Genomic DNA, 24,249 nt, shown 5'->3' with positions numbered 1-24,249 from the left:
AATAGCCACCTTTGGTTCAACTTGGCCAAAACTGTAAAGTGACAAAGATATAAATAATCTCACATCACTAGCAATAACAAGGAGTACCCCCCTCTGCAAAAAAATAAAAAACAATATACATTCACTATTCTGAACACATGACCAAAGCCCTGCTTGCACACTGAGCTTTTAGCGGTTTAGGGTGCATTGGCTGAGGCCAGGGTTCCCACAGGAAAATGGACACGGGATCTTACTCGTCCAAGATGTCAACATTGATCTGCTCCCTGTCCTCGCAGCCGGCCTTGGTGCGGTGGAGCTTGGTGATGATCTCAATCAGCCGCTCGCTGCTGAGCAGGAAGTCTCCCTTTGCTGCGGACGCAGAGCCCTGTGGGTGAAGAGTGAAGACGGAGAGGCTGGGAAGGGCTAGCAAAGGCACGTAGGTATAACAGTGACTAGGAGGGGAAGGTAATGGTTAACAGTAAACTATGTATACTCTGCTTTTCACTGTTGCGTTTAATTTTTGCCAATTTGGCCAAAATAAAACCTCCCCGATTTTACCTGTCATCAAATTTTAAAAGGACAGACCTTTTTTAATGCAGATATAAATAGCGACCGTGTGGGAATGTGTGACAGATCTTCCTGGGTCGGGCTCCCTCACCTCCTTGAGCCGCAAGGCAAAGAATCCATCAGTCTGGCTGCTGACAGACACCCCGGAGACGTCGGCCAGCGGCACGCTGGCCTTGAGCTGCCCCGTTTTCAGGTCTGCCAGCATCAGGCTGCTCTTAGTCAGAAGGAAGATCCGAGCAGCACCCTGAGGAGAATCGGCAGGCCTACAATTAACCTTTGTTCTGAACGTCCTCATGCAGGACGATATACATTGTAGGATTATTATGACGACTAGGATAGGCAGTAATTGACAATCTGGCACTGTACCAGTTGACTTTAGTTCAGGGGCCTGGTTGTTAGGTCTGATCACTTGGGGCTATAGCCCTGAGTATTTTAAGCCGGGCCCCGAGTATTTTAGCCCTAATGCCAATCTTCCTTCAAAAAACAAGTCAAGCCCCAGGTAAATTTTACTTTTACCCCCGAACAGGGGAGTTTCTAGCAATTGAAATGATCTGGGGCTAAGGCTAAACTGGATTTCGTAATCCATATGAACTGCTACATGCAGCCACTGAAAATCCTTAATAACCAAGAAAACATGAAGCAGGGCCTTGTGAAATCAAGGTAGGAAACTTGCCTTGCCATTTGCTCGGTTGATTTTGTTCACCACATCCGCAATGATGACTTTCTCGTCCACCAGAGTATTCAGCTTCTGGTACTTGGGGTTCATTTTGATCTCTAGGTAGTCGCCCCTGAATGGCTGCCCAACACTGCAAAAGATGAAAAAATTCATGGTCTAGTTTGACATCCCATAGCACATCACTGTAGCTACTTCATCCCAGGCTGATGCATTTCCTCTGCTTGGGTACAGGGCCTACATGCTTGGATACAGGGCCTACATGCTTGGATACAGGGCCTACCTGCTTGGATACAGGGCCTTCTTGTCTTTGAAGATCTCACTAGCTTCCAGCTTCTCCTCATAGATGGCCTTCTTCTGTTCTGTGAACTGCTCCCTGTATTTCTTGCACTGCAGATGAAAACAACAATGCTTGCCATCTTAGCGCCTAAAATTGAGGAAAACCTATCTATAAGCCAGAGTGACATATGAGGCACAATATTATTGCATGTTTGCATGTCACTCATCTTGATCTTTTGGTCTAACCAAGGTTTTCAGTATGAGATACAAGAACATTGTATGGAGTTCACCAACCCTCCACAGATGGAAGATCCTCCTCAGTTCTGTGTGAGTTCCCTCCAAGAACAGATATTGACGGGGTGGCCAGCTCTTGTCAATGGGCGACATAGAAGGCATAGTCTTCTTCAATTCCAGGAAGTACTTCTGCATCTGAATGAATAAACATCGAATTTTAAATGATTAGTTTAAAGGGGCAATTCACCCCCAAACTGAAAAAGATGCATTTTAGAGGGGCTGCAGAAGGTTGTTCTTGCCTAGTTTAGAGATATTGGCCGTAAAAATGGTCTTGAATATAATGGGATCAAATGGACCCCTTGAACAGCAATGTCTCTTACCAGAATTCATGACTTCTTTACTCAAGATAATCCACAGACTTTGGTAGAAGAAAACAGTTCCTACAGTAAACTTCTCACTGCTAACTCTATACACCAATCGTATCACTGCACAGAAGATGTCACTGGGATGCCTGTGCTCATATCTTCTGTGTCGTGATACGACTGCAGCATGGAGTCTGGTAGAACTATTCACTACAAAGTCTGGATTATTATGAGAAACAGGGTCATGAGCTGCATAATATAGAAATGTGATCAATAGCAGTAAATCACAATTTAGAGGAAAAGTGATAATTTTGGTGGCATAATGCTGGATACCAAATTTTTACTCACAATTCTCTGAATAGTGAATTTGTAGATCTTCTTGCCAGCATTGGCTCTGAAGAACTTCCTGTACTCGCGACGGACCTATAAACCAGATGGACAGGCGTCACAGAGTAGCCCTAAACGGCAGAGCTCCTTCTGGGGGCGCTGCCACTAGTAGAGCACAGACGTGGTAGATGACATCATGTTCCTGGATGAAACGCCCACAGAGCCGCAGAGAAACCTTGGTATAAAAGTCTAGAAACTCTAATGATGAAAAGTGCAGTTTTTCCTGAAGACCAGATTCTTCATTGGCGGAAAACTTAACTCTCTCCTAAAGAACATCATTAATGCGTTTTGAAAAAAGGCCAGGCTCAAACATACAAGCTAAAAAGTCAGTGAATCAGTGTGTCGCAATGACATCAAACCATGAAAGGAGACAGCAGAAGTGAGCTTTCACGCTGTGATTTCTCATGGTGACACCACGCAAGGAGAAAAAAAAAAAACCTGAAGGCAAAAAAAATGGCGGCATGATTAAGGGGAAAGAGAGAGCGAGAAGACCGAGATGGAGGAGGTCTGGAGCACAGAGCTCTGGAGCTTGTGTGTGGACTGTGGTGGGAGCCAATGGGGCAGTGTGTGAGCAGGACATAGCAAGCAGAACAGGCAGACGAGACGCTCAATCAGCCAGCCTCATTCACTTAGCCATAGTCGTCACACTGTTTAAAGTGTTAGGCGAAAGTGATAAAAGCAGTAGACATTCAATTACACAGATTATCAAATCAAATCTGACAGATCTGTGTAATTTCACAGGAGAGATATTAAGTCTGATGACATCTGGAGCATATGGCCATTGCTTATCAATACCAGCGTGTCGGAACGGTGATTGGAGGCTGGCTGCATCTAGGTGCTTTTTAAATTTAAGGTTATTCAGCTGTCAGTCATCATTAAATTGGGCCGTAACTGGTCTGACAGGCCAAACCTTGGACACCGAGGCTGGCTGAGTCAGCATTCACACCCTCCAGCAGGGCGGCGCTGAGTGGGGTAGCAATGGAGAAGAGGGCATATACAATGATACCTTGAGTCCCAACCAGTAGGCCCAAATGACAGCAACAGCGTGCTTACGCCTGGCCTCCTCCTTCAAACGCCTCAGCTCCCTGCGTGCCTGGGGGAAGATGAAGAGGAACCGTCCAATAGGGGGAAGAAGGGGGCAGGGTGGAGGGCATGGATTCGGCAAATGTCACATGACCCTCTGACAAACATGTTTGGGGTAGCCGAGAAGGAACTGCCTAAATTTTCAATACAAGTGCTCAGTGAATTTTAGTCATCCTCATAATTTCAATGTGATGTATTCAGATCATTGCTGCATGTTGCTGGCCAGCCATATTGTTTGCATGAAAACCACATCCAACTGAAGAGGCTAAGATTCTTTAGAGACACCCACATTCCTGAAACAGTGGTGATGGACAAGACTCTCCATCTGCCCCTTACACAATCTACAACTACGTAGACCCATAGAAGGCACCAGCAACATTTAGTTTCTAATTGATTTTGAAAATGAAAACGAGCAAGGTCACAAAGGTGATGCATTTGTGAATCCACGTCACTATGGGGCAGAACGGCAGCATGAGATAAGAAAGTGGACAAGGCATTAGCAGGAGAAGAGGCCGTGCATGCAGAAGGGTAGAGAGATGGAAGAGTGCTGGCCATGGTGGATGAAAGACATGCATGACTGAGACATGACCCAGAAAGGACCAGGACCAAACTTGCAGAGCTGTGGTGGAGCTCCACAGAGCCCCGGATCCCCTCATTTCTCCTATACCTGCTTTGTCTGAAGTCCATCTGGATCAGTCCTAACCCATCAGATACTTGAACAATGCAGCTGAGTAGAATGTGATTAAAAATGCATTAAAACCCCGCCCTCACTACATAAAGGGATCCTTCTACCGACTCTGTAGTAAGGATGCAAGGAGGTAAAGTGACCATATAATCAACTGTCAGGAAGGACACTGAGCTACTTCAGGTTTTAGAAACTAATTAAAAACTAAAAGGCTCCTGTGCTTGGCTAAATAGTTCATTTATTCTTGTGCTTTGAGTGGTTTGTTTGCTTAATTGAAAGGCTCGTCCATTCGCATTAACATTAGTGATACATGCATGATTATAGGATGCTGACCAATCAGCAAACAGCACTAACTGGGTGCGAAAGTGAAATCCAGGTCCTTTTAATTGAAATGATAGTTTGCAAATCCTGTCCTTGCTCAAAGTGCCCTTTCTGACATGGATTATCTGGTCATACTAATGGAGGTAGAGGTGCTTTGTTTGTTTCCCCAAGGCAGGTGACCTAACCAGACTGGGAACTAATGATCATGCAGATGGTCAATGAATACATGCTCTGAAATGGGAACATGAAGACCAGAGATGTGGGTGAACCCAGCTGTCTGGTGTTTACACGGAGATGGTCACAGCGATGGCTGAGGGGAATGGGGGGGGGGGGTGACAAGGGCAGCGGGCTTCCCAAATACCTTCATCCCCTGCCAGGAGGCCCAAATGACAGAGACTGCGTGACGTCTCCGCTTTTCCTCTTTCAGACGACGCAGTTCCCTCCGTGCCTGGTAGAGGGGTGGGGTTTCGTTTTTTTGAGACGGGGTAGAGGCATAGCGCCCCCCGCCCAGTGAAATCATCGCCAAGCAATCATCAGTTAAGCAAGAGCAAGAGACAGACTGTGCACTGGAGGTAAGGTTCTGCTGAAGGACTTCTACGGATGTCTCTATGGCTTACAGAACTACCCACTGCAGACAACAGAAAACGGTATCACACTAAATAACAGGCTTCCCCACAGAAACACCCCAAGTACAAAGAGCTAAAACAAACTTTACATTCATGATAAGGACCCTACACAGGATGCTGACCAGTCAAACTAGTCAAACTACACATTTGTTTGTATATGATAAAGTACTGTTCACAGAGGTGCTTTACGCTCCACAGATAAGTGAATAAATACATCATTATGATTACATGACAATGTTAAACGTGAAAATCCTGGTACAAACACAAATGTATGTATTATTGCACTTGTGCAGTGTGAATTATTTGAGCCCGTCACCATCACTAGAAAGTAATCTAATGCAAGTGAGCCATTTCCTTCAAGGATTCTTCAGGTTTGTACAGTGACAATGCAAGGACCAAGGAACAGATGGAAATCAATGACAAATTCCAAGTTGACAGAAATCTGTGACCAAACTGTGACTACATTATTGGTTGGGTTTCAATATTAGACAGACCTTGGCAAATGAAAGTTTTCTTTGGCTTAGTTACCAGTAAAAATTCAAACTAAACCAAATGGCCTTGTATTAGTTAACTTGGGGGTAGGGAGGAGGTGATGATAGTAAAGAAATAAAAGTAAAATTTAATTTAAAAAGGTTTGGACTTTGCTAGCTTGTAATCATAGTCAAGGTTTCATACAGTACTAATAGGGGAAATCACTGTGGACGTCAGATCAGAATTAGTGTAAACAATCAAAAAAACAAACAAATGTAAAATGAAGATGGTGGCAAATGTGTAGCTGGAGTATTGCCAAAGTCTATAGTTCCTGCTTTGAAAACCTAAGAAGGAATAAAACCCTTGAAAAAGTGAAGGAATGGGAAGGAAGATCAGGGACTGTGGGGGTGGGGGGTGGGGAGACAGCGAGAGGCTGGATGGAAAGGCTGGGGCTATGGAGGGCAGCAGGTTTCCTCTATACCTTTGTCCCCAGCCACGATGCCCAAATGACAGAGACTGCGTGCCTATTCCGCACTTCCGTCTTTAGGCGGCGGAGTTCCAGGCGCGCCTGTGGGGGGTGGGGGAGGTGGACGCGGTCGGAATCGCGACGATATGGCAGAGATTAGAGTGCAGATGGCGGGCAGAGGGAGAGAGAAAGAGAAGGAGGTGAGGTCAGGAAGCCCAAGCCAGAAAGTGCCGTCGAATGGAAGAAGAAAACTCAGTTAGTGCCAAAGTCATTCTCCTAATGGATCCTTTGTGATGATTAGCACATCAGAAGGGATCAGTATGTGGCCTATAAACACTACTGTAAACTATCAGCCACAGCAATAAAGGTCCCATTGAAATTTGTTCTATTATAACTTTATATGAGGGATGTAAAATATGCTGTCAATCAAAGCATAGCTAGAAGAATCTTTCCCCAACAGCTCAATTGGATCTACCTGTAGATGCAAACTACGGCTTTGTGAGCTGATAATCATCTCTGTTGAGTAATCAAGGTTGCCTGTAGGTCCAACTGGATGCATTTCCATGTGGGCAGTCAGACAGTTTCATTACTCCTGCCACACCTCCCAGTGCAGGCAGGTTCGTTACAGATGCAGTACCTGCGTGCCATGCCAATAAGCTGCGATGGTGGTCACTGCCTCCTTGCACCGCTTCTGGTACTTCAGCTCACGCAAAATCATGCGGGCCTGTGGCCAAGCAGAAAAAAAAAATCCTCCTTGTAAAAACATATCTGCCCAAAAAGCATGCCATCAGCTATGGCAAGACATGCAACCGCAGGTTTGATGCCCCAGTTGACCCACCTTCCACCCTCTGATGAAGGACTGCACCACGATGGTCGAACTCTTGATCTGTTGGTACTTCTTTTGTTGCTATAAACAACAGACTCTATTCAGCACAATAGACTGCTTATTTCAAAAGAGGAACGGTGTCCTCCACAGTGTCATGCCTGTCCATGACCTTCAGGACATGTGGCAGCAGTGTGTGTATAAACATTACACACATGGCATGAGGGTAGCAAAGCAGTGACCGCTTACCGCGTATCTACGATACCAAGCTGCCACAACAATCTGGCTCCTCTTCATAAGCAGGAAGAGTGTACGCTGCTTCCAACCGCGGTAGATTTTCTGGATAAGGGTAGCTAGGTCCTCCAAACACCGTGCCCTCTTCTCTTCCAGGGTGAAGAGCTGCAGAGGAAAGGTCACTGACATATGCATCCAGGAAAGGCTCATCCCTAGCTAAACACTGATGGGAATTATCACAGAGCTTACTATGACCTCCATCTGATTCAATCATCTGAGCTGAACAAGACAAGAACTTGACAAGATCTTGGTTCTGCTTCCTCTCATCCTCAGACTGTCTCAGACAGATTGTAAGAGTCTTGAAAAATGTCTAACAATTTAAAGGTATGACACATTCACCACATAAGATGGCACGTTGAGAAAACCTTTGATCTCAATCCACACCTCACAGGAATGCAGGTAGATCAGATGTATTGTCTCCTGAGGTTAATGTCATGGACGCCTGATTGTCTGGAGTCCCTGGCCCATGTAGATCAAAGGTTTGTTTTGGCTGAGAGTCACCAAGAACTGATGCTACTGAAAATAAAAGGGGTGGTTACCGTTCTGGGGTTTCTGATGAAGATCTTTGAGCGTCCATAGGAAAACTCCTCTTGGGGGATCTGTAGGTCATTCAGTAGCACCTCCACTCCCTCCCTGAAGGTAGAAAGGGTTGTCATTTTGAATGGTTGCTTACTTCACATCTTAAAATATAAACATAGTTGTATAAATGAGTATTTTAAAAGCTAACACCGCTGTTAGGGGACTATTTTGCCAGAACGGACTAACAAAATAATAATCAAAAATATTGTATAAATGTTAGAAGTCAGAGAATGAATGCTCACAAACTTGTTGAGCCAACCCTCAGTCTCAGATACTAATCAGGACATTATCTCTGTTATGACACACAGAAACCTTGTAAGGGAAATAGGGCAGAATGATGCAGGCAGTTGCTGCCTAAACATGTCTGCGACCAAAGTGAGCATTGCGTTTCAGGTTGGCAACGGTCAATGAGTCCTATCGACTTACGACAGGCCGACTCTGCATGGACAATACAACTGTAACACTGATACATACACATGGGACAGAGCAGTTGCTGTTAGTAGCAAGGGAATGGTCACATTGTTGCACAAGGAAGACAGTATAGAGTAAGCAGTACTCAAGCTCTCGCTAGTCTAGAACTTCCTCTAAAACCCAAATTTCAAATCCTTTGGTTTCATGTGACACAATAAGCATAAGGGAAGTAAACTAGCAAACTCCCTTCGATAATTTTTGATTGCTCACGTCGGCGACCCCTTCTACCTGGCTGGGCCTCTCCAGTGAGGCCACGTCTGCTTGCAGAGCATCTTGTAACGCTCCAGGCAGGGTTCGTAGGCCTGGCGGAAAGCGTAGCCGGCACGGCGGACACGCACATTTTCCATCAGGCCCAGGTATCGCACCTGGTGGCACACTAGCGAGTCGGTGAAGATATGTGATGCTTTCTTATCATTGGGCTTGATGCACCTGGAGAATCACAACCAAAGCACAAGCATAATTAGCACAGAAATTTTGCTAGTATACCTGCTATGTCATAGCCAGCTGGCAAACAATGTCTTATCGGTACTCAAGTTTTAAGGCCGTATGTTCCTTTTACAGTGTTTGATCCACTGCCCAACATCTTAGCCATAGTCTAATGCAGATGGTCCCAGCAATCTGCCCTGGGGGAGTCGTGGACCTGCCTGATGTAGTTGGGGTTTTTGGTCAGCAGGTTCTTCATGAGCGTGCCCACCGAGGCTCGGAACTGGAAGCCAGCGGTGGGGGGCCTCTTTAGGTTGACCTTGATAGGGTTTCCTTCAGGAAAGAGTAGCTTCATCAGACTGTGGTTAGCTTTGTACATAGCCTGGGACAGGTCACGGTACAGAAGGTCATTATTCTTGTCCACAAAGCCCTCCACACGGTACAGCACCTAGACAGGAGATACGAAAAACAACAATCAGAACAACTAACTCATTCCCAGCTCAATGAATGGACACATAGGATAATGATTACATTAGCTTCCCTTAAAAGTCATGGTGTGTCTCTATTGCAGGGGTCTCCAACTCCGGTCCTGGAGAGCTACCGTCCAGTAGGTTTTCTATCATACCCGGCTTCGAATGAGCCACACCTGTTCTCAGGTAAATACCAGGAGCAGGTGTGGCTCATCAGAAGCCAAGTGGGACAGAAAACCTACTGGATAGTAGCTCTCCAGGACCGGAGTTGGAGACCCTAATCTAGTGACTATCCATGTTTGATCAATCCATTTTCTGTAACCGTTTATCCCATTCAGGGTTGCTGGGGGTCCGGAGCCTATCCCAGAGGCCACGTGTGCAAGGCAAGGAACAACCCAGGATGGGGTGCCAACCCATTGCAAGGCACACTCACACACTATTCACTCACATACATACCTACTGGCAATTTGGTAACTTCAATTAAACTCAGCCTGTTTTTGGACCGGAAGAAACCCCAAAACGACATTTGTATGCGTGTTCTGTTTATGTCATGATACCACCCGCACTAAAAGAAATTCCTTGTACTTCCCTGTACTTGGCAAATAAAAAGATTCTGATTCTGATATAGGGAGAATATGCAAACTACCACATACATGGAACCCTGGTGGAGACTTGAACCCACGTCCCAGAGGTGTGCGGCAACAGTGCTAACCACTGCACCACAGTGCTGCTCCGACCATGTTTCAGTATAACCATTTTGTGTTCACATGCCAATTCACAAGAGCTGATCTGTTGATATGACTGTCACTCTAATACCCTTCTACAATCCGATAGTTTCAACCCCATTCCCATAACCACTTTGTGCTGTGTCCCTGGGCAGGTCACCTTCCCAGCGTAATGCTGGATCCGGAAGCAGCTGTGGGGCAGGCTGTGGTCGGTGAGGAACTTTGAGTTCTTGCTCAGGCGGCTCTCGAAATGCTGGTGCTCAGCGCAGATGGTGTTGAGTTTGTCCAGGAACGTCTCATCGGTCACAGTTCCAGGCCGTAGACACTCCTCGTCCAGCATGGCTAGGATCCCACTCTGGTTCTGAGTACAGAAAGTATACTATTAACACAGACGGGAAGGTGAAAGACAAATGAGTTGGTACACAACTGATACCAAAGCATGATATTTTATGATGCCAGCCTACTACACACTCAATAATATCTATAAGCAAACGATTCCTCCCAAGGAGGCATCATAAAGATGTGACCTATAAACAAATCCTGTCAGTAACTCCACCTTCTGTTTGACTTAATATCCCAGTCCCAGAGTTACCCAGCAAACCTGTAGTTCATATTAATCCATTAAATTTAGCTTACTACCCCAAGCTCAGCATACAGCAACAGGAAATCCAACTCACATTCTCAATGAGGTCACAGATGATGGCGTTGTTGAAATATTCAATGTTGGTCCACTCTATCCCCTAGAAATGCAACGGCATGGTTATTCACAGAAGAGAGACTGCCACTTCCTATGTTTCTGGCACATCATTACTGAGAGAAGAACTTTCCTGAAAGATATCTTCATTCATTCTTCAGGACTGAGGTAGAGACAGATCACCAGTTCAAGTAATAAAATTCTCTTCCTACTCCTTACAGCGTGATGTTGAAAGGCCATTCCACCATTTTAGTTTCTTGGTAAAGGAATTTCAGTCATGTTCATTACTATTCCATCAGTGAGACTGATTAAAGCTGTCCTCCAAGGAGAATGGGTGCCCCCCTAAGGATAGACTCAGATCATCCGTGTGTTTACATTCCAAAGAGAAGGAGTCAATGCCCCCTAGGTCAGAAGCCGCCTACAGCAGCACCCTTCTGCAAAGGCTGAATTTATTTGGCACTAGCTGCAGCTCGGATGCCATCAGAATCCAGAATAGCAGCACCGCAGATGGGTGGTGAAACAGGCTATGCGTCTGTATGGCTGGATTTTGCTGGGGGAAATTCTGGAGAATGAGCCTGGTAATATTAACTACCGATTTGTCCTCCTTCCTCCTCTGCCCCTGTTCCTTTCCCCAAGCCCCCTCAGCTTGCCTCCTGAGGGGTGTTATTTTCCCATGCACTCCTCTGGATGGGGTCCAGGGATATGGAACATCGGTTGGGGGGGGGGGAGGGGAGTTGGGGAGGCACTGGGTGCATACTTTAGAGGTCTGAAATCAAGCAGGACTCGGCCTGCACTGCTTGTTTACCCCTGCTGGAGTGAAAGATTATCCCTGCGGACCACAGGGCGGAAATGGGGAGTAAGGACGAGAAGACAATGGGGCCGATTAAAAACCCCGTGATTTGTCTGTGCAAAACACAGGTGACTTCACCACTTCACTTTCTCCATTTTATTCTCTGATGCCAAAAGGAGACAGGAAAATGGCAGAATGGCAAGATGAGCCCTTGTGCTGCACCAGACTGCCCTTAGGGACAGGATGGCCAACGTGACACTGAGTGTAGAATGGTGCATCCGGTATTGAAACATCCTACTCGAAAGCCAGCATATGTGATTAAATAAACATACTGTATCAGTAGTCATGTGTAAGTATGTGTCTTTCTAATGACATTACTCAAAAGAGGACTTAGAAGTGACCAAGGCTAATCCAATAGACTCTACAGCACCTCCTACAGGTGAAACAGCTGTTCCTCAGTCGCTGAAGAGTAGGGTGAGCAGGCTCAGAGTGAGACTGTACGAGTGCCTGGCAGGACCTCACCTCCCGCACGTACTCCTCCTGCTCCTCCTTCAGCGTCAGCTCGATGAAGATCTGCTGCAGCTTCTCATTGCAGTAGTTGATGATAAACTGCTCAAAGCTGTTGTCCTGTAAAAAAAAAGGGAAGGCCAGAGAAAAGGCATTAAAACGCCTCTCTTCCATCGATCACCACGGCATCCTGTGTGGCTCTAGTGAAGCACTAATATGTCACCTTGTTCTTTCCATCACCTTTCTGCAGATCAGAACTTTGATTCCTGACCTCCCTTTACTTTTTACTACCTCTAGTCTTGAGCTAAAGGTAAAGCTAAAATGAACAAACCCAGTGCTGTTTCTCAATCCGGTCCTCGGGGACCCACAGACAGTCCCACGATTTGCTCCCTCCCAGGTCCCGGTAGACTGTCTGGCAGGGAGCTCAGAGGTAGCAAAAACATGGACTGGCTGTGGGTCCCCGAGGACCGGATTGGGAAACACTGCTGTAATGTTTAGTGTATGATGACCAACGATAATTCTATTTTGAAAGACATTTTAAAAAGAACTGGACAAAATTAACAGAACTAAATTTATCAGTCAGGAAGGTGCTCCGACACCTTCAGAGAGCAGAAATATAAACCAGTACAACATGAAGAAAGCCAATTTCCTCATACTTTACCCTTCATTGCTATATATTTGGCTGTCCAGTAGCGACAGCAGCAGGTCACACCTTAGTGGCTAGACAATCGTAACCATAACAACCCTTAAAAACACAGGCCTGCTCACTGATCTTTCAACTGGCTCTGTCTGCTCACACCTGGCACTGGAAGAACTATGCCACTGGCTGGCACTCAAATGGCACAGTCCTCGCAATCCGTGGCACACAGACAACATAAACAATTGGGAATAAAATTATTTTTTCACCCCCCAACATTAGGATTTCCTGTAGACCCATTTCCACTGCATCAATCATACTGTGCTGGGTTAGGATAGCAGAACATGCCTTCGCTCGTGATCCCAGTCAGCATGGTTAGAAGTTCAAAACCAATGAGTTTTGACGGAAGCAGCATGAGGGATGGAGCAGCACAACCATCTGAAAGCACCAGAGAGGATCCAGAGCGAGAACCTGGTGCTGATTGGAGATGCAGTACTTTAAAGCTAAGGCCAATTTTAGAATGACCTTAAAGACTTAGGTTGACTAATTCTTCCTTGTTAACTTTTAAACCAAAGTCTAATGACAACAATGATATCTAAGTGTAAACCTGAAGCATAAGAGTTATTAAAATCTTGCTTAATAATATTACTGTGGTCAGAAATTTGCAACTGCTGTATACTCTTAAATATTGATTGGTTCTTATCAAGTTATTTGTAATTTTATTGCAGTAGCACCTCCATTCCCTAGGGGGAGACAGAACAACCAGTACCCCTCCATTCCTCACAAACATATATAGCTGGTGCAATTGGGCACTCGGGAAGCTCTGGACTCGCCCTTCAATCACTTCCAAAAACGGTGCCACCCTGTGGGTACGTTGAAATATTGCACTTCTGTGGCACAAGGGAAGTTCTTGATGTTGGCGAATCAAAATCCACTTCAGAACGGCTATTTGCCTGTCCTGTACCTCGTGTACCAGAGACCACAGCAGGAGCCAATAGAGAGGTGGTCCCAAATCACACAGTCCTATCAGAAAAGACTTTCTCAATGGGCTCATCCAGATGCACAGGGAGCAGCGCATTTCACATTCACACATTTCTGTGTGCTAGGAGTTTGCTGGCAGTAATTGTCAGGTTAGAGTTAAATTAAAAACGGAATTAATACTCTCAATTGATGCATGCGGGCCCTCTTTCCCACTGCGAGGTCTTGGTACTTACTCTATCCTGGCGTAATAACCAAGGATATTTGGGAGAAAAAGATATGGTTAGTGGCTGGCCAAGAGATTTAATGGCATGCTTCACAATATGACCACACTGCATAAATGGGCAAAGTGGTAAGCGATTACTTAGTAAAGATAGTTACAGTAAAATGAGTAAAGGATGTTGGCATTAAAGACCAAAATGAGATTCTGTACATCTTAAAGATGGCCACAATTGATGTCCTAACTGCTTAAATGCTCCATAAAAATCCACAGTGTTAATGCAGAACATCTCCATGACCATCTGCACATGCTGATTAACATGTAGGTCCCCCTACTGTGACCATCCAAAATACACACAGACAGAATCGTTCTCCAAGACATTCTGAGCGCTGGCCAACCTGCAAGACACGATCTCCCGCACCTTTTTCCTAACCCAACCTGCGTTCTTGGTTTGGGTCTTAAATCACTATTAGATACTTCTCAGGAGACATGCCCTGATTGGCTGCTGTCTCACCATTACACCAATGCTCAAATACCCTTTGACCTGCAGATCGAACATCTTCTTAGCATAGGAAACCAACCACCCTATCAAGAAGCAATGTTTGTACATGATGAGGGATCAGATGACCTCTACAGTTCATCATTGTCCCCAAACTGACTGTGCAATGTAGGTTGATGCAGTTTATGCTGAGAGTACAGCCCAGTCAGCATGCAGGCCTAAGCTTTTATATTCTTACAGCCTAAGGTTAGTCCATTGAGGAAGCTGCTTTTTCCATTACTGGAAAGTGCTGCCAGAAATACAGAGCAACCCTGTGCCTAAAACCACACACTTCTTAAACTAAACTGAACAGATGACTGTTTCGCCTCAAGTACGACTTAACCTTCCTGTCTACCTGAGCTGCCAGTCACAGTGAGCTTTTCGGGACCCGATCTAAGCCAACATTGAAGGAACTTGTGAAAGTGTCAGATCCTGTAAAATATTAGGGTCAACTGTGGGGACAAAGATCTGAAGATAAGAAATACACCATATCCAGGACTCACATGCAGAGATTTATGCGAGTCGCTTTCCATTGTAATTATCCATCTATTTTCCAACTGCTTGTCCTAGTCAGGCTCAAAGATCCGAGGACGACGACAACAAACATTTCTGATCAAAATGAATACATTTGGAGCCACATGAAAACACTGTTTTAGTTGGAAGAGGGAAAAACACAGTCCTTGAATGAAACAGAGGGCATGTTGCATGGTTTAGAAAGACATAATCAACTGAGTACCATCCATTAACATAAAACTGTTCATGGGATTACCTGTAACCGAGCCATAAAGGCACTAAAATAGTTCAGATAATCTCACTGTATATTTTAAAGCTCTAAGATGACAATAACACTCTTTTGCAGTCAGTCCAAAAGCTGTGCGAGTGACTGGATGAGAAGGGGAGTGTGTCCCACTAGGAACCCAGGTCTGGAACAGCTGGCTCAGCCTTCCCTGCACCGTGAAGCCCTCAGCTCCGAGCGTGACAGGCCACAGAGCATGAAGTCCGCTGAGGTCCACAACCGCTACGCCGCAGAGATTCCAGCTCGCCGCTGCAGGGAGACGCAGTGGCGACTTCCTCAAAGCCAGGAGCGTCCGGCCTGGATTGGCAGTCTTGCGCATCCGCCCGCGAGCGGCCGTGCGGCAGGGAGGGCGGCTTGCAGACAGCTGCCGTCCAGCTGGACGTGCAAAGAGCTGTGGTGTCTTTATGGGACAGTGAGCCTGCCTTTTCCTGCTTCACTTGCAAAGTCAAGGTTGGCCTTAACCTCAGTGGCAGACTCCTCACGGAAGGCCTTCAGCAGTGAGTGAACAGAGACTGGATCGCTCGTGTGCCATCCTGAGAACATCCTTAAACCCGACAGCACCAAAGCACTCCGATCTCATGCTTGTTTGAGTCGGCCATATTTTTCCTTCCCAATCTTCCTACTAAATGTACATTCAGAACAGCTACTGCAATCAGCTCCCTCTACCACAGGGTCACAGAAATAAGTATTTGTACCACTTCACCAAGGACCCAAACCACATGCTAACTAGAAGGGCAGCGCAACACTCTGTTCCAGGCTAAGTAACTCAGGTGCTGGATTCCAACCAATGAGCGCAGGTGACTACCAACCAATCAGGAAGTAAACATGTCACACTTACCTCAAAAATCTCAAAGCCGTATATGTCGAGAACCCCCATCACTTTCTTGCGTGCTTTAAATTGTGCCTGTCAGACCAGGGAGAGATCAGTACATATCATACAGAACCATCCGCAATAATGTTGCAGACCAATATACATCACGCTCTTCTTCAAACTGGAAACCCCAAAATAGTGTGTTTTCCTACTTTAACGTCAAACCAGACAGGAGCTTGGTGTGGCACTGTCCTGACAGCACACTCCTAAATCACGCCAGTCCATACAGACCTGCCCTCTCGTCAGGCGGCTCACTCCGTAGATTAGGTCTCACCTTGATGCTTTCGTTGATCCGAGCCACCAGCCAGCTAAACAGTCGACTGTAGAGGTTTTTGGCCAGGGCATCACGAGCGTAGTAGGCCTGTAAACACAGAGTAAATACCTTTCTTGGAAAAATATCTACTATTCCCAAAACACAGTAACCGCTAGTAAAGCGAATTATGGATCAAGGAAATCTTGGCCAAATGGTAAGAATAAAAAGGCATCCATCCATCCATCCAATCAACCATCCATCCATCCATCCATCCATCCAATCAACCATCCATCCATGGCAGAGCCTTGTCCTTTGCAGGCTGAACTCTGAGAAATGTCTCCTACAGGCACACTTTCATCTTCTATCAGGTGAACTGATCCCAGCGTCAGGGAGAAGCTCAATCTTGGGTCAAAACCAGATCTTTCCTACAACAAGGGGCTTGTTCTCATGGACCAAGAGCCGCACATCCTGGCCGCACTCGGATACAGTACACTTAGAAGTCACAGTGTGACATTAGCTTGCTTTCTATGGCTGGAGATTGACTCTGCTTCCTATTTTAGCCGGAGTGTTTGTTTTATCGGGCAGGATGTTTGTAATGGGCAGCTTTCTACGATTTTCGGGAATCGCCGACTGAGCACCGGACCATCAAAATGAGTAACAATAATGGCCAACAATTCTGTTTTTAAACCATTGGAACAGGAAGGACATGAACTGCTGACTCCTGTGTAAACCTCAGGACTGAGGGTTGGGGGGGGGGGGGGGGAAACAACACACACAAATGAGAAGAAAAATGGCAGAAATTGAGACACTGTCACCTGGGCCACATTGAGGGTGGTGGACACCTTGTCCGTCCTGGCCTCCACGGTCCGGAAGCTGAAGGCTCTCTCCAGGGCTGCCTGCTCGATTCCCATCAGCTCGCACATCTCCTTCAGGTCTGCCCACCAGAGGAAAGACGTGAACACGCATCAGCAGCAGAAACACACTGCAGCACAATCACCGTGCAAAGTGTTACACTGCGTGATTTCCTTCTTATGCTGAAGCCACAAATTTCAGACATTAATCTTAATATAGTTTATACAACCATACAGTTTCTTTATATGCAGATTCCTGGGGCATTTTAAGCCGTTTAATCCAGGATATAAAATTATGACCAGCACCTGCCATTAGGTGGCAGTAGTGGTTAACTAGGTAAGTGAGCAATAAACTAGTAAAAGATTTGCAAAACGTGTGTTCAGTATTTGTAGTAAATATATAATTTGGAGTATGGTGGAGAAAACACAAAAAAATATTTAAAAATCAGTTTATGGTTTGGATTATTCATAGACCCTAAATGCACTCAAACATCTAAACCACAATTAAAATATGGAAAATAAGTGAAATGTGTAGAAGTGATGATGGAAGCAGGCTTTTCATTTGACCGGCGCTGACACGGCCTCACCATTCTTGTCCTTGACGCGGCTCTCATCAAAGCCATTGACACGCGACTCTGGCTTGAACTCGATGTTTCCCAGCTTGAGTATCGCGGCCACCAGCTGCAGCACCGACTGCACCTCGTCCTCCATGAAGCCCACGATCTGCATGGCATTCTGGGGGAGAAAGCAGAGCAGAGAAAGGAGAGGTAAAAATAGTGGAGGTGACTTGTTTTTTGAAGTTTTTCGTTGTACACTGAGATCTGAACGCGGATGCTTTGGAACCGAATGGATGGATTAAAGAAGAGTAGGCCATACGGTTCTCTGGAAGAGATATGTGTTTGGTTATCACTCAAAGGTGAGATGCGACGCAAGTATAGGATGTGTTCGAGAAAGATATACAGGCAATCAAGATGTCTGACCATGCGTGGGGGTAGGGTTGGCATGGGGGAGGCATGGGACAATTCCAAGGACCCCTGAATGACAGGGGGCGTAAAATATTTTGGACAATTAGATTGGTCTGGGTTGGGGGCCCAATATGATATGCTTTCATGGGGCCCAGAATTTGTAGCGGAACCCCTGTATCTGTGTGTGGGTCATGTATATATCACATTATGGAGACCAAATGTTCCCAAAATGTGATAATAAAAAAAAACCCTGTTATTTTTATGTTGTGGGGACCCAGCTTTTCAGTCCCCACAAGGGGAAACTCAATTTTATAAAAATTTGTAACTACAATTAAAAAACTATAAATGCCAAAAGACTTGTATTTTGTCTGGTTGCTTATAGTTAAGGTTAGGGCTGGGTAGGGGTTAAGGTTGTCATTGTTGGGATTAGGGTTAAAAATGGACAGGTCACCACAAATAGAAGAATAGAGGTCTGTGTGTGAAGGGTTGTATGGAAGTGTATCGTTTCCAAGACCTATCCGTGATCGCCCTGCACCCTGCACTGGTACAGCAGTGAGAGATAAGGAGAGAGACGAGGAAGAATGGAGAGGGAGCCCAGGTCTGGACGGGGATTTGAAAGTCAGGCCTGAACTTTCTGTCAATGTCCAGGCCACCATGTCCCTGGTGTTGGACCATAAAGGTCTTACGCTGTTTGCTGCAAATATCCAAGAATATGCAAAACTGAATGTTTACGGATCAGTGTGAAGGTTCACTAAAACATCCAGCCACATGCTTAATGACCCACGAAAAGTTTGCAACCATTAAATCTGCATTTCAGTACATAGTTGGTATGTATGTTTTAGCCTATTTTTCAGAAGTCTACTTCCCTTGCATTTTGGCTGCATTTCAACACAACACAATTTCTACACTACATGTCCTACCTTAGCATGTCTTCACTGACATTTATTTTCTCTTATATGTCGTTATGATCTTCATCAGTAGTATTTTGCGATTCCTGATTTTATTGCCCGTTCATAACAGCAACGCTGTGACGCCCAGTGTCGGCTTTGTTCTCACACTTAAGTGTTTGTGTTAAGCGCGAGCTTGAGAAAAACCCGCATTAAACGGCAGAGCTGGCGGCGGGAGCAGAACAGGATGCACGGCGCTGAGCGGTAGCGCCCATCTGGAGCACCAGCTGCACTGTGACTAAATAGGGAGGAAGTGCAGGGAGACCACAGCACTGCAAACAGGAACCAGGAGGGTGACGAAGCTCGGCTGTTACCTGACAGGCCCTTAACTCCGCCCCCAAACATCCGCTTGGACAGCAGGTGCTATGCGGCTCTGGGGTTCTCAGTACAATGCTACGTCTCATTGAACCAATGGGCTTGTTTTTACCACTACGAATGCTCCTGATTGGATAAAAGGGTTCAGGGATCCTGTGAACCTATGATATACCATATAAACACAATCAGCAGACTCTGCTACTGCACGCTTTAATAAATCAGTTCAGGTTTCTTTTTTATATATATTTTTTTTAAAGGGGTAAGGTGTAGAATGAGCTGTGCAGATTATTAAACTTTCAAAAAACGGAACTCATGTCTGTAACCCCAAGGAACAAAATTAACCAGAAATCCTCCTGCTGCTGGATAATTACTGTACACACTGTATAGGAGGCAAATAGACAGAGGAGGCCATTTAAGACTTGACTGAGATATCCATGCTAAGAAAAGGCTAACCTGAAACGTCTTCCTACAGCAGGGCTATTCAACTCAGGCCCTCGATTCCAAATCCAGGCCTTGTTTTCAGTTCTCCCAGGTAGTTAGTTTAATAATTACTGATTCTGATTGGTCAGAGGCTTCACACCTGGCTCACAGGGCAAGGGATCAGTCCTTGAGGACCGTGAGTTGAATAGCCCTGTCCTACAGGCTTTAACTGTTTACAGTTTTTTTTAGATGACAAGGCCACATCCACCTCCAGGGTCTCAGGACTCACCCTGACAGTCCGGAAGTTGGCCGCATCATCCAGTCCGTTGACGGAGGCGGAGTCCAGGCTCAGATAATTGTACTTGCCTAGGTCCCTGTCCAGCTTCAAGGTCTCTGAGGTACGAGAGATACAAACAGAGAGATTCAAACGCTGGGTTAATATAAAGGGGAGGGTGGGAACGTTGCTTCACCCCCATGCAGTATACATGACGTCCATCAAATCATCAAACTACAAGCCTGGAGAACAGGACCCAGCACAATTTTTGTTCCAAGCTCAAACCAAACTTGATTCATTTATTTTGAATCAATTCATTCATTTCACCCTTATAATAGGACCAACGAGTGGACTAACCACTGGCTGGGATCCACCAACATCTATGTCCTCTGGGAAATGAGGAGAACGTGGCCCAGATGCTAACATTCACTTCCCAGAGGTCAGAGGAACCGTGGGTCAAGATAGGAAGACATGCAGTTCAGAGGATTTGCATCATGTATTGGGTGGTCATTCCACCCAAACTGCATTTGCCTAAATAGTTCCAGGCCTGTTTCTATGGCCACAACAGCTACAGTTACAGCCCACCTCATCAGCCAAACTCAATGTGGAAACAGCAAATGAGTACCTCCACAGATCTTTGAACTGAGACTAGTATACAGTTAAGATTAATAGCTGCACAGAGCAGGCTGCTGATTGGCAGTAATGAGATGGTTCAGGTCCTTCCATTGGATAATGCTGAATATGAAAAATTAAATCAAATTAAAGCATATGAACAGAGCAAACATGCAAGAACGCTTGTGGTAAAAAAGAATCCCAAAAACTGAGAGTATGATCTAAAATATGATTTTGCTGACAAATTAAGAAGCAGCTGATGCAAAATCCTGCATACTAGCCGACTTTAGATCACTCAGAATGCTTTTCGATTAACCAACAGCTTGGTTAAAGTGTGATGCGTAACAGATGTACCATAACGTGTACACGCCCAGCACAACATTTAACCCTAAATTCATTTCACGCTTCATAAAGAGGTTCCATGGACCATAGACTGGCGTAAGAAAAAAATCACAGGTCCCAGACGCGAAAAATTCTGAAAAACTCTTCCCAGACCGAAACATACTGGGTTCAATGCACTGATTACATCACAGTTCCTGATGTCCACACCCATCATTTTTGGAAGGAGCAGGGTGCAGTTACTGAACATGAGCACTCGGAATTATGCAGCTGGTTGATGGTCAAGGTCGATGGCTTGATGGTCACTCACTCAAGGTGTCCTCAGAGGCGCCTGAGAGGAGCTGGTAGAAGATGTGGAAATTCCTCTCCCCTCTGGGTTGCTTGACCACCCGAGACTTCTCCAAGAGATCTGTAACGGCATCACATTGAGACAGAGTCATTGAGATAAGCTTGCAGTGCTTACTGTGATTTAGCATAGCTGGGTATAAAGCCGTTCAGGTTTTCAAGTTGGCTGAACAAGTAGTTAATTCGACTACCTCCATCACTAGGCTACCACCATGGAAAACTGATCATCTGCCAAGGGTTCCAACAATGTTGTCACACCAGCAAGATGACCACAAGTCATGCTGGAAGTCCACACAATGCCTACTGCCTAAAGCTAATGAACTAAACCCAAAAATCAGGCCTCAGGGGGGACCAGAGCCTACTGGGGAATTGAATAGTCTAAGAGGAGACCAAAGGACAGTGAGATGACAATCTAGTGATTCAGGGTTTAGCCGGCCAACAAGAGCCTAATCATTTAACCTCTGTGTTGGACACTCAGGTCTGTGTGAGGGTCCCCAAAGGACCCATCTCTGGCATCTCTAGTGATAGCCACAGCTAGACGTTCCTCAGGAAGCGTCTCATCAGTAACGCAGCAGGTCTAAAGAGAGCCACTCCCCAGCTTCTCTTTGCCTGCTGTTGAGCCTTGTTGTGCACTTGTAATCAGCATTGAGAGACAAAGGGCCCCCCCTCTCTTTGGATCACATGATCCACTCCATAGGACCGATTGGATGCAGATGTCTAAGGATCCCCCCCCCGAGGGAGATTCTGTGCTGACCCATCACCTTTTGTTCCTTCGAGCAGCTCAGGCATGGGTTCATTGCTTTGCACAAATTAAACTTAGTTCTTTTCTCTTAACTACAACTACTGTTTGCAGGTGGTGTTTAGCTCAGGAGGTTATGGGATCTGAGCCTGTGTCCAGATCATGGGTCTGAATCCCACGTCTGACAGGGTAATCATATCATTACTGGGCCCCTTTGCAAGGCCTTTATCCCCAGCTGTTCCAGGGGTACTGGATGCTGGATGACCCCTGCTTTCTGACCACAAACGTTCTTGCATGTTTGCAGCATTTCATAACAGCAGGAAAAGCACAGGAGAAAGCAGCCATTCTGTAAACAGCGAACAGAGAAACAGGAGCTACTTTGTAAAAACAGACTGGCCGCGACGAGCCAGCTGCAGACGTGCTGAGCAGGTGTCTGAGAAGCACAGCTGCACCACTCTAAAGCCCACAGGGACATAATTTACTAGCAGGTGACGACTTTTAATAACAATAATAAATAACAGAACTAAGAAGCTGTGCTTTTCCACTAATCACACAACAGGACATTTTCACCGAAGACGCTTAGGAAGAATAGCTTTTGCAGTGAGGTTTAGCAGAATCACTGTACAAGTCAGTCCCACATGCAGCAAACTGTAAAGTAAATAGGTAGATTAATATTGCAAAACAGGAATATGAAGGACAGAGAGAATGACACAGACACTGGAGGGGGGGGGGACCCTATTCCTATTCTCCTGACTGACACCAGGCCCTATGGAGCAAAAGTCTGACTCACACAGGACCGGCCAGTGAGCACAGTCTTTGCAAGGGGTCACGCTTGCCGTCCTTGGAACAAACGCTCACATAAATACACTTCTACGAAAAGCATACAATGTTTGCAAATTTACAATCCTCCAACTCGGTCACGATGGGGACACTAAGCACTTGCATTTGCATAGAGATGAAAAACGGCTGGACAATGGGCAGCACGGTATCGGCCAGAGCCTGCGGACGCGGAGCCAGATGGGGGGCAGAGAGCTGGGGAGGGCGGGGCCTGCATATTTTACCCACGCTACCGGTTCTGCATTTTCTATGGCCGACAGACGCCTCTGGTCCGTGACCTTTCTCTGCCTCACAAGGAATGCTTGACTCAGCAGAGGAGGGTAGGAACTAAATACCCCCCCCCAGCACAGACAAAACAGAATTTAGCTTTGGAAGCCCATGTCAGTAGTGTTACAGTACAGACTGGCACAATGGCAGCTAATTTAATAAAGCAAAAAGCACAACTAAAGTAATGTTACATTTAATTAATGACATTTAATTAATGATACGTTTTGGAATCAACCAAGAAATGTAGATATCTCTTTGATTGACGCCAGTCCAAAAAAATCTGCGATAGATTTTTCGCTCTCTGCATGAATGTAAGATACTGGAGATGTGGACAAGTCCACTGGGCCATCCCTTTATACTCACAGTTGCTGATGACACCACCCAAAGGGTCTCCTTTGAAGTCAAACTCAATATCCATGTACTTCCCCTGTGGAGATAAATTCAGGATAAAGCGTGCTTAAATAGAAACATACCTAGTGGCATTCTAAATTAAAGGGGATGTCAAATCCTCGCCTGTGCAAAACGTGCAAGAATAGAAGAGCATGATTAGAAGCTGCATGTACCATCCACCCCCCCCCCCCCCCCCCACGCACACCTCTGGATCACCGCCGGTTCCAGGGAGCGTGGGGGCGGCTTCCTACTGCATCTCATATATTTCTGGATGAAACTGGGATTGGCAGTGCAAGGCAGGGAGCTTTCCATCCAAGTTCTGGGATTTCGTTTGCAGTTGCACACGCAGACACAAAGCTGGCTGCAGTCACGGATAGGTTTCCGATGGTGTAATGCGCTACTGTACGAGACCTGCGCTTTCCTCCCCCAGCCTGAGTAGGAACGGCCAACAGTAAAGCCAGTGTTGCGCAGCCTGTTTGATTCTATTCATGATGGAGGTCGTCTGACGGCAAAACCACCACTGCAGGGGATGCAGGCCATCATAGGCAGATACCAGCATTTAAAGGCGAAAGCGACGGGCAATCTGCCAGTTTGAACAGCAAATAACGTTTCGGATGGGCCGATACACCCACGACTGATACCTAGAAGCTAGGCTAACTGCTTTGGGGGGGAGAGGGGGGGCAGTTTCATCTCATGAATGCTCCCAACGAGCTAGGTCAACTGCTTTTGGAGAAGAATGGCTGAAT

General features: G+C 45.9%; 1 protein-coding gene and 1 long non-coding RNA gene across 5 annotated transcripts in view; one reads left to right on the top strand and one right to left on the bottom strand.

Annotated features, from left to right (window-relative positions):
* The window catches only part of LOC111850203 (unconventional myosin-Ib-like), a 61,300-nt gene that overhangs the window by 1,981 nt on the left and 35,070 nt on the right, over positions 1-24,249 (bottom strand). The window contains exons 7-31 of one of the 4 annotated variants that reach the window (XM_072700203.1): positions 23,477-23,540; positions 21,236-21,334; positions 19,990-20,093; positions 17,641-17,788; positions 17,018-17,136; positions 16,224-16,310; positions 15,917-15,982; positions 11,925-12,029; positions 10,596-10,658; positions 10,079-10,279; positions 8,945-9,171; positions 8,529-8,729; positions 7,790-7,883; positions 7,206-7,355; positions 6,972-7,040; positions 6,771-6,857; positions 6,149-6,235; positions 4,932-5,018; positions 3,488-3,574; positions 2,443-2,517; positions 1,793-1,927; positions 1,503-1,609; positions 1,220-1,352; positions 638-790; positions 234-364 (exon numbers count right to left, since the gene is read on the bottom strand). In XM_072700203.1, coding sequence (XP_072556304.1) covers positions 234-364; positions 638-790; positions 1,220-1,352; positions 1,503-1,609; positions 1,793-1,927; positions 2,443-2,517; positions 3,488-3,574; positions 4,932-5,018; positions 6,149-6,235; positions 6,771-6,857; positions 6,972-7,040; positions 7,206-7,355; positions 7,790-7,883; positions 8,529-8,729; positions 8,945-9,171; positions 10,079-10,279; positions 10,596-10,658; positions 11,925-12,029; positions 15,917-15,982; positions 16,224-16,310; positions 17,018-17,136; positions 17,641-17,788; positions 19,990-20,093; positions 21,236-21,334; positions 23,477-23,540 — 2,879 coding nt within the window. The remainder of the gene's footprint in view (positions 1-233; positions 365-637; positions 791-1,219; positions 1,353-1,502; positions 1,610-1,792; positions 1,928-2,442; positions 2,518-3,487; positions 3,575-4,931; positions 5,019-6,148; positions 6,236-6,770; positions 6,858-6,971; positions 7,041-7,205; positions 7,356-7,789; positions 7,884-8,528; positions 8,730-8,944; positions 9,172-10,078; positions 10,280-10,595; positions 10,659-11,924; positions 12,030-15,916; positions 15,983-16,223; positions 16,311-17,017; positions 17,137-17,640; positions 17,789-19,989; positions 20,094-21,235; positions 21,335-23,476; positions 23,541-24,249) is intronic. The other 3 variants (XM_072700204.1, XM_072700205.1, XM_072700206.1) reach the window with 3 other exon arrangements.
* LOC140578606 (uncharacterized) lies at positions 334-8,542 on the top strand. The gene is made up of 3 exons (XR_011982856.1): positions 334-415; positions 4,998-5,142; positions 7,347-8,542. It is a non-coding gene; the product is annotated as an uncharacterized lncRNA (long non-coding RNA).

The sequence above is a fragment of the Paramormyrops kingsleyae genome, chromosome 16, assembly GCF_048594095.1.
Source record: "Paramormyrops kingsleyae isolate MSU_618 chromosome 16, PKINGS_0.4, whole genome shotgun sequence".
Classification (NCBI taxonomy): Eukaryota; Metazoa; Chordata; class Actinopteri; order Osteoglossiformes; family Mormyridae; genus Paramormyrops; species Paramormyrops kingsleyae.
The sequence above is the reverse complement of the archived record's forward strand: the minus strand, read 5'-3'. Positions and strand labels throughout refer to the sequence as shown.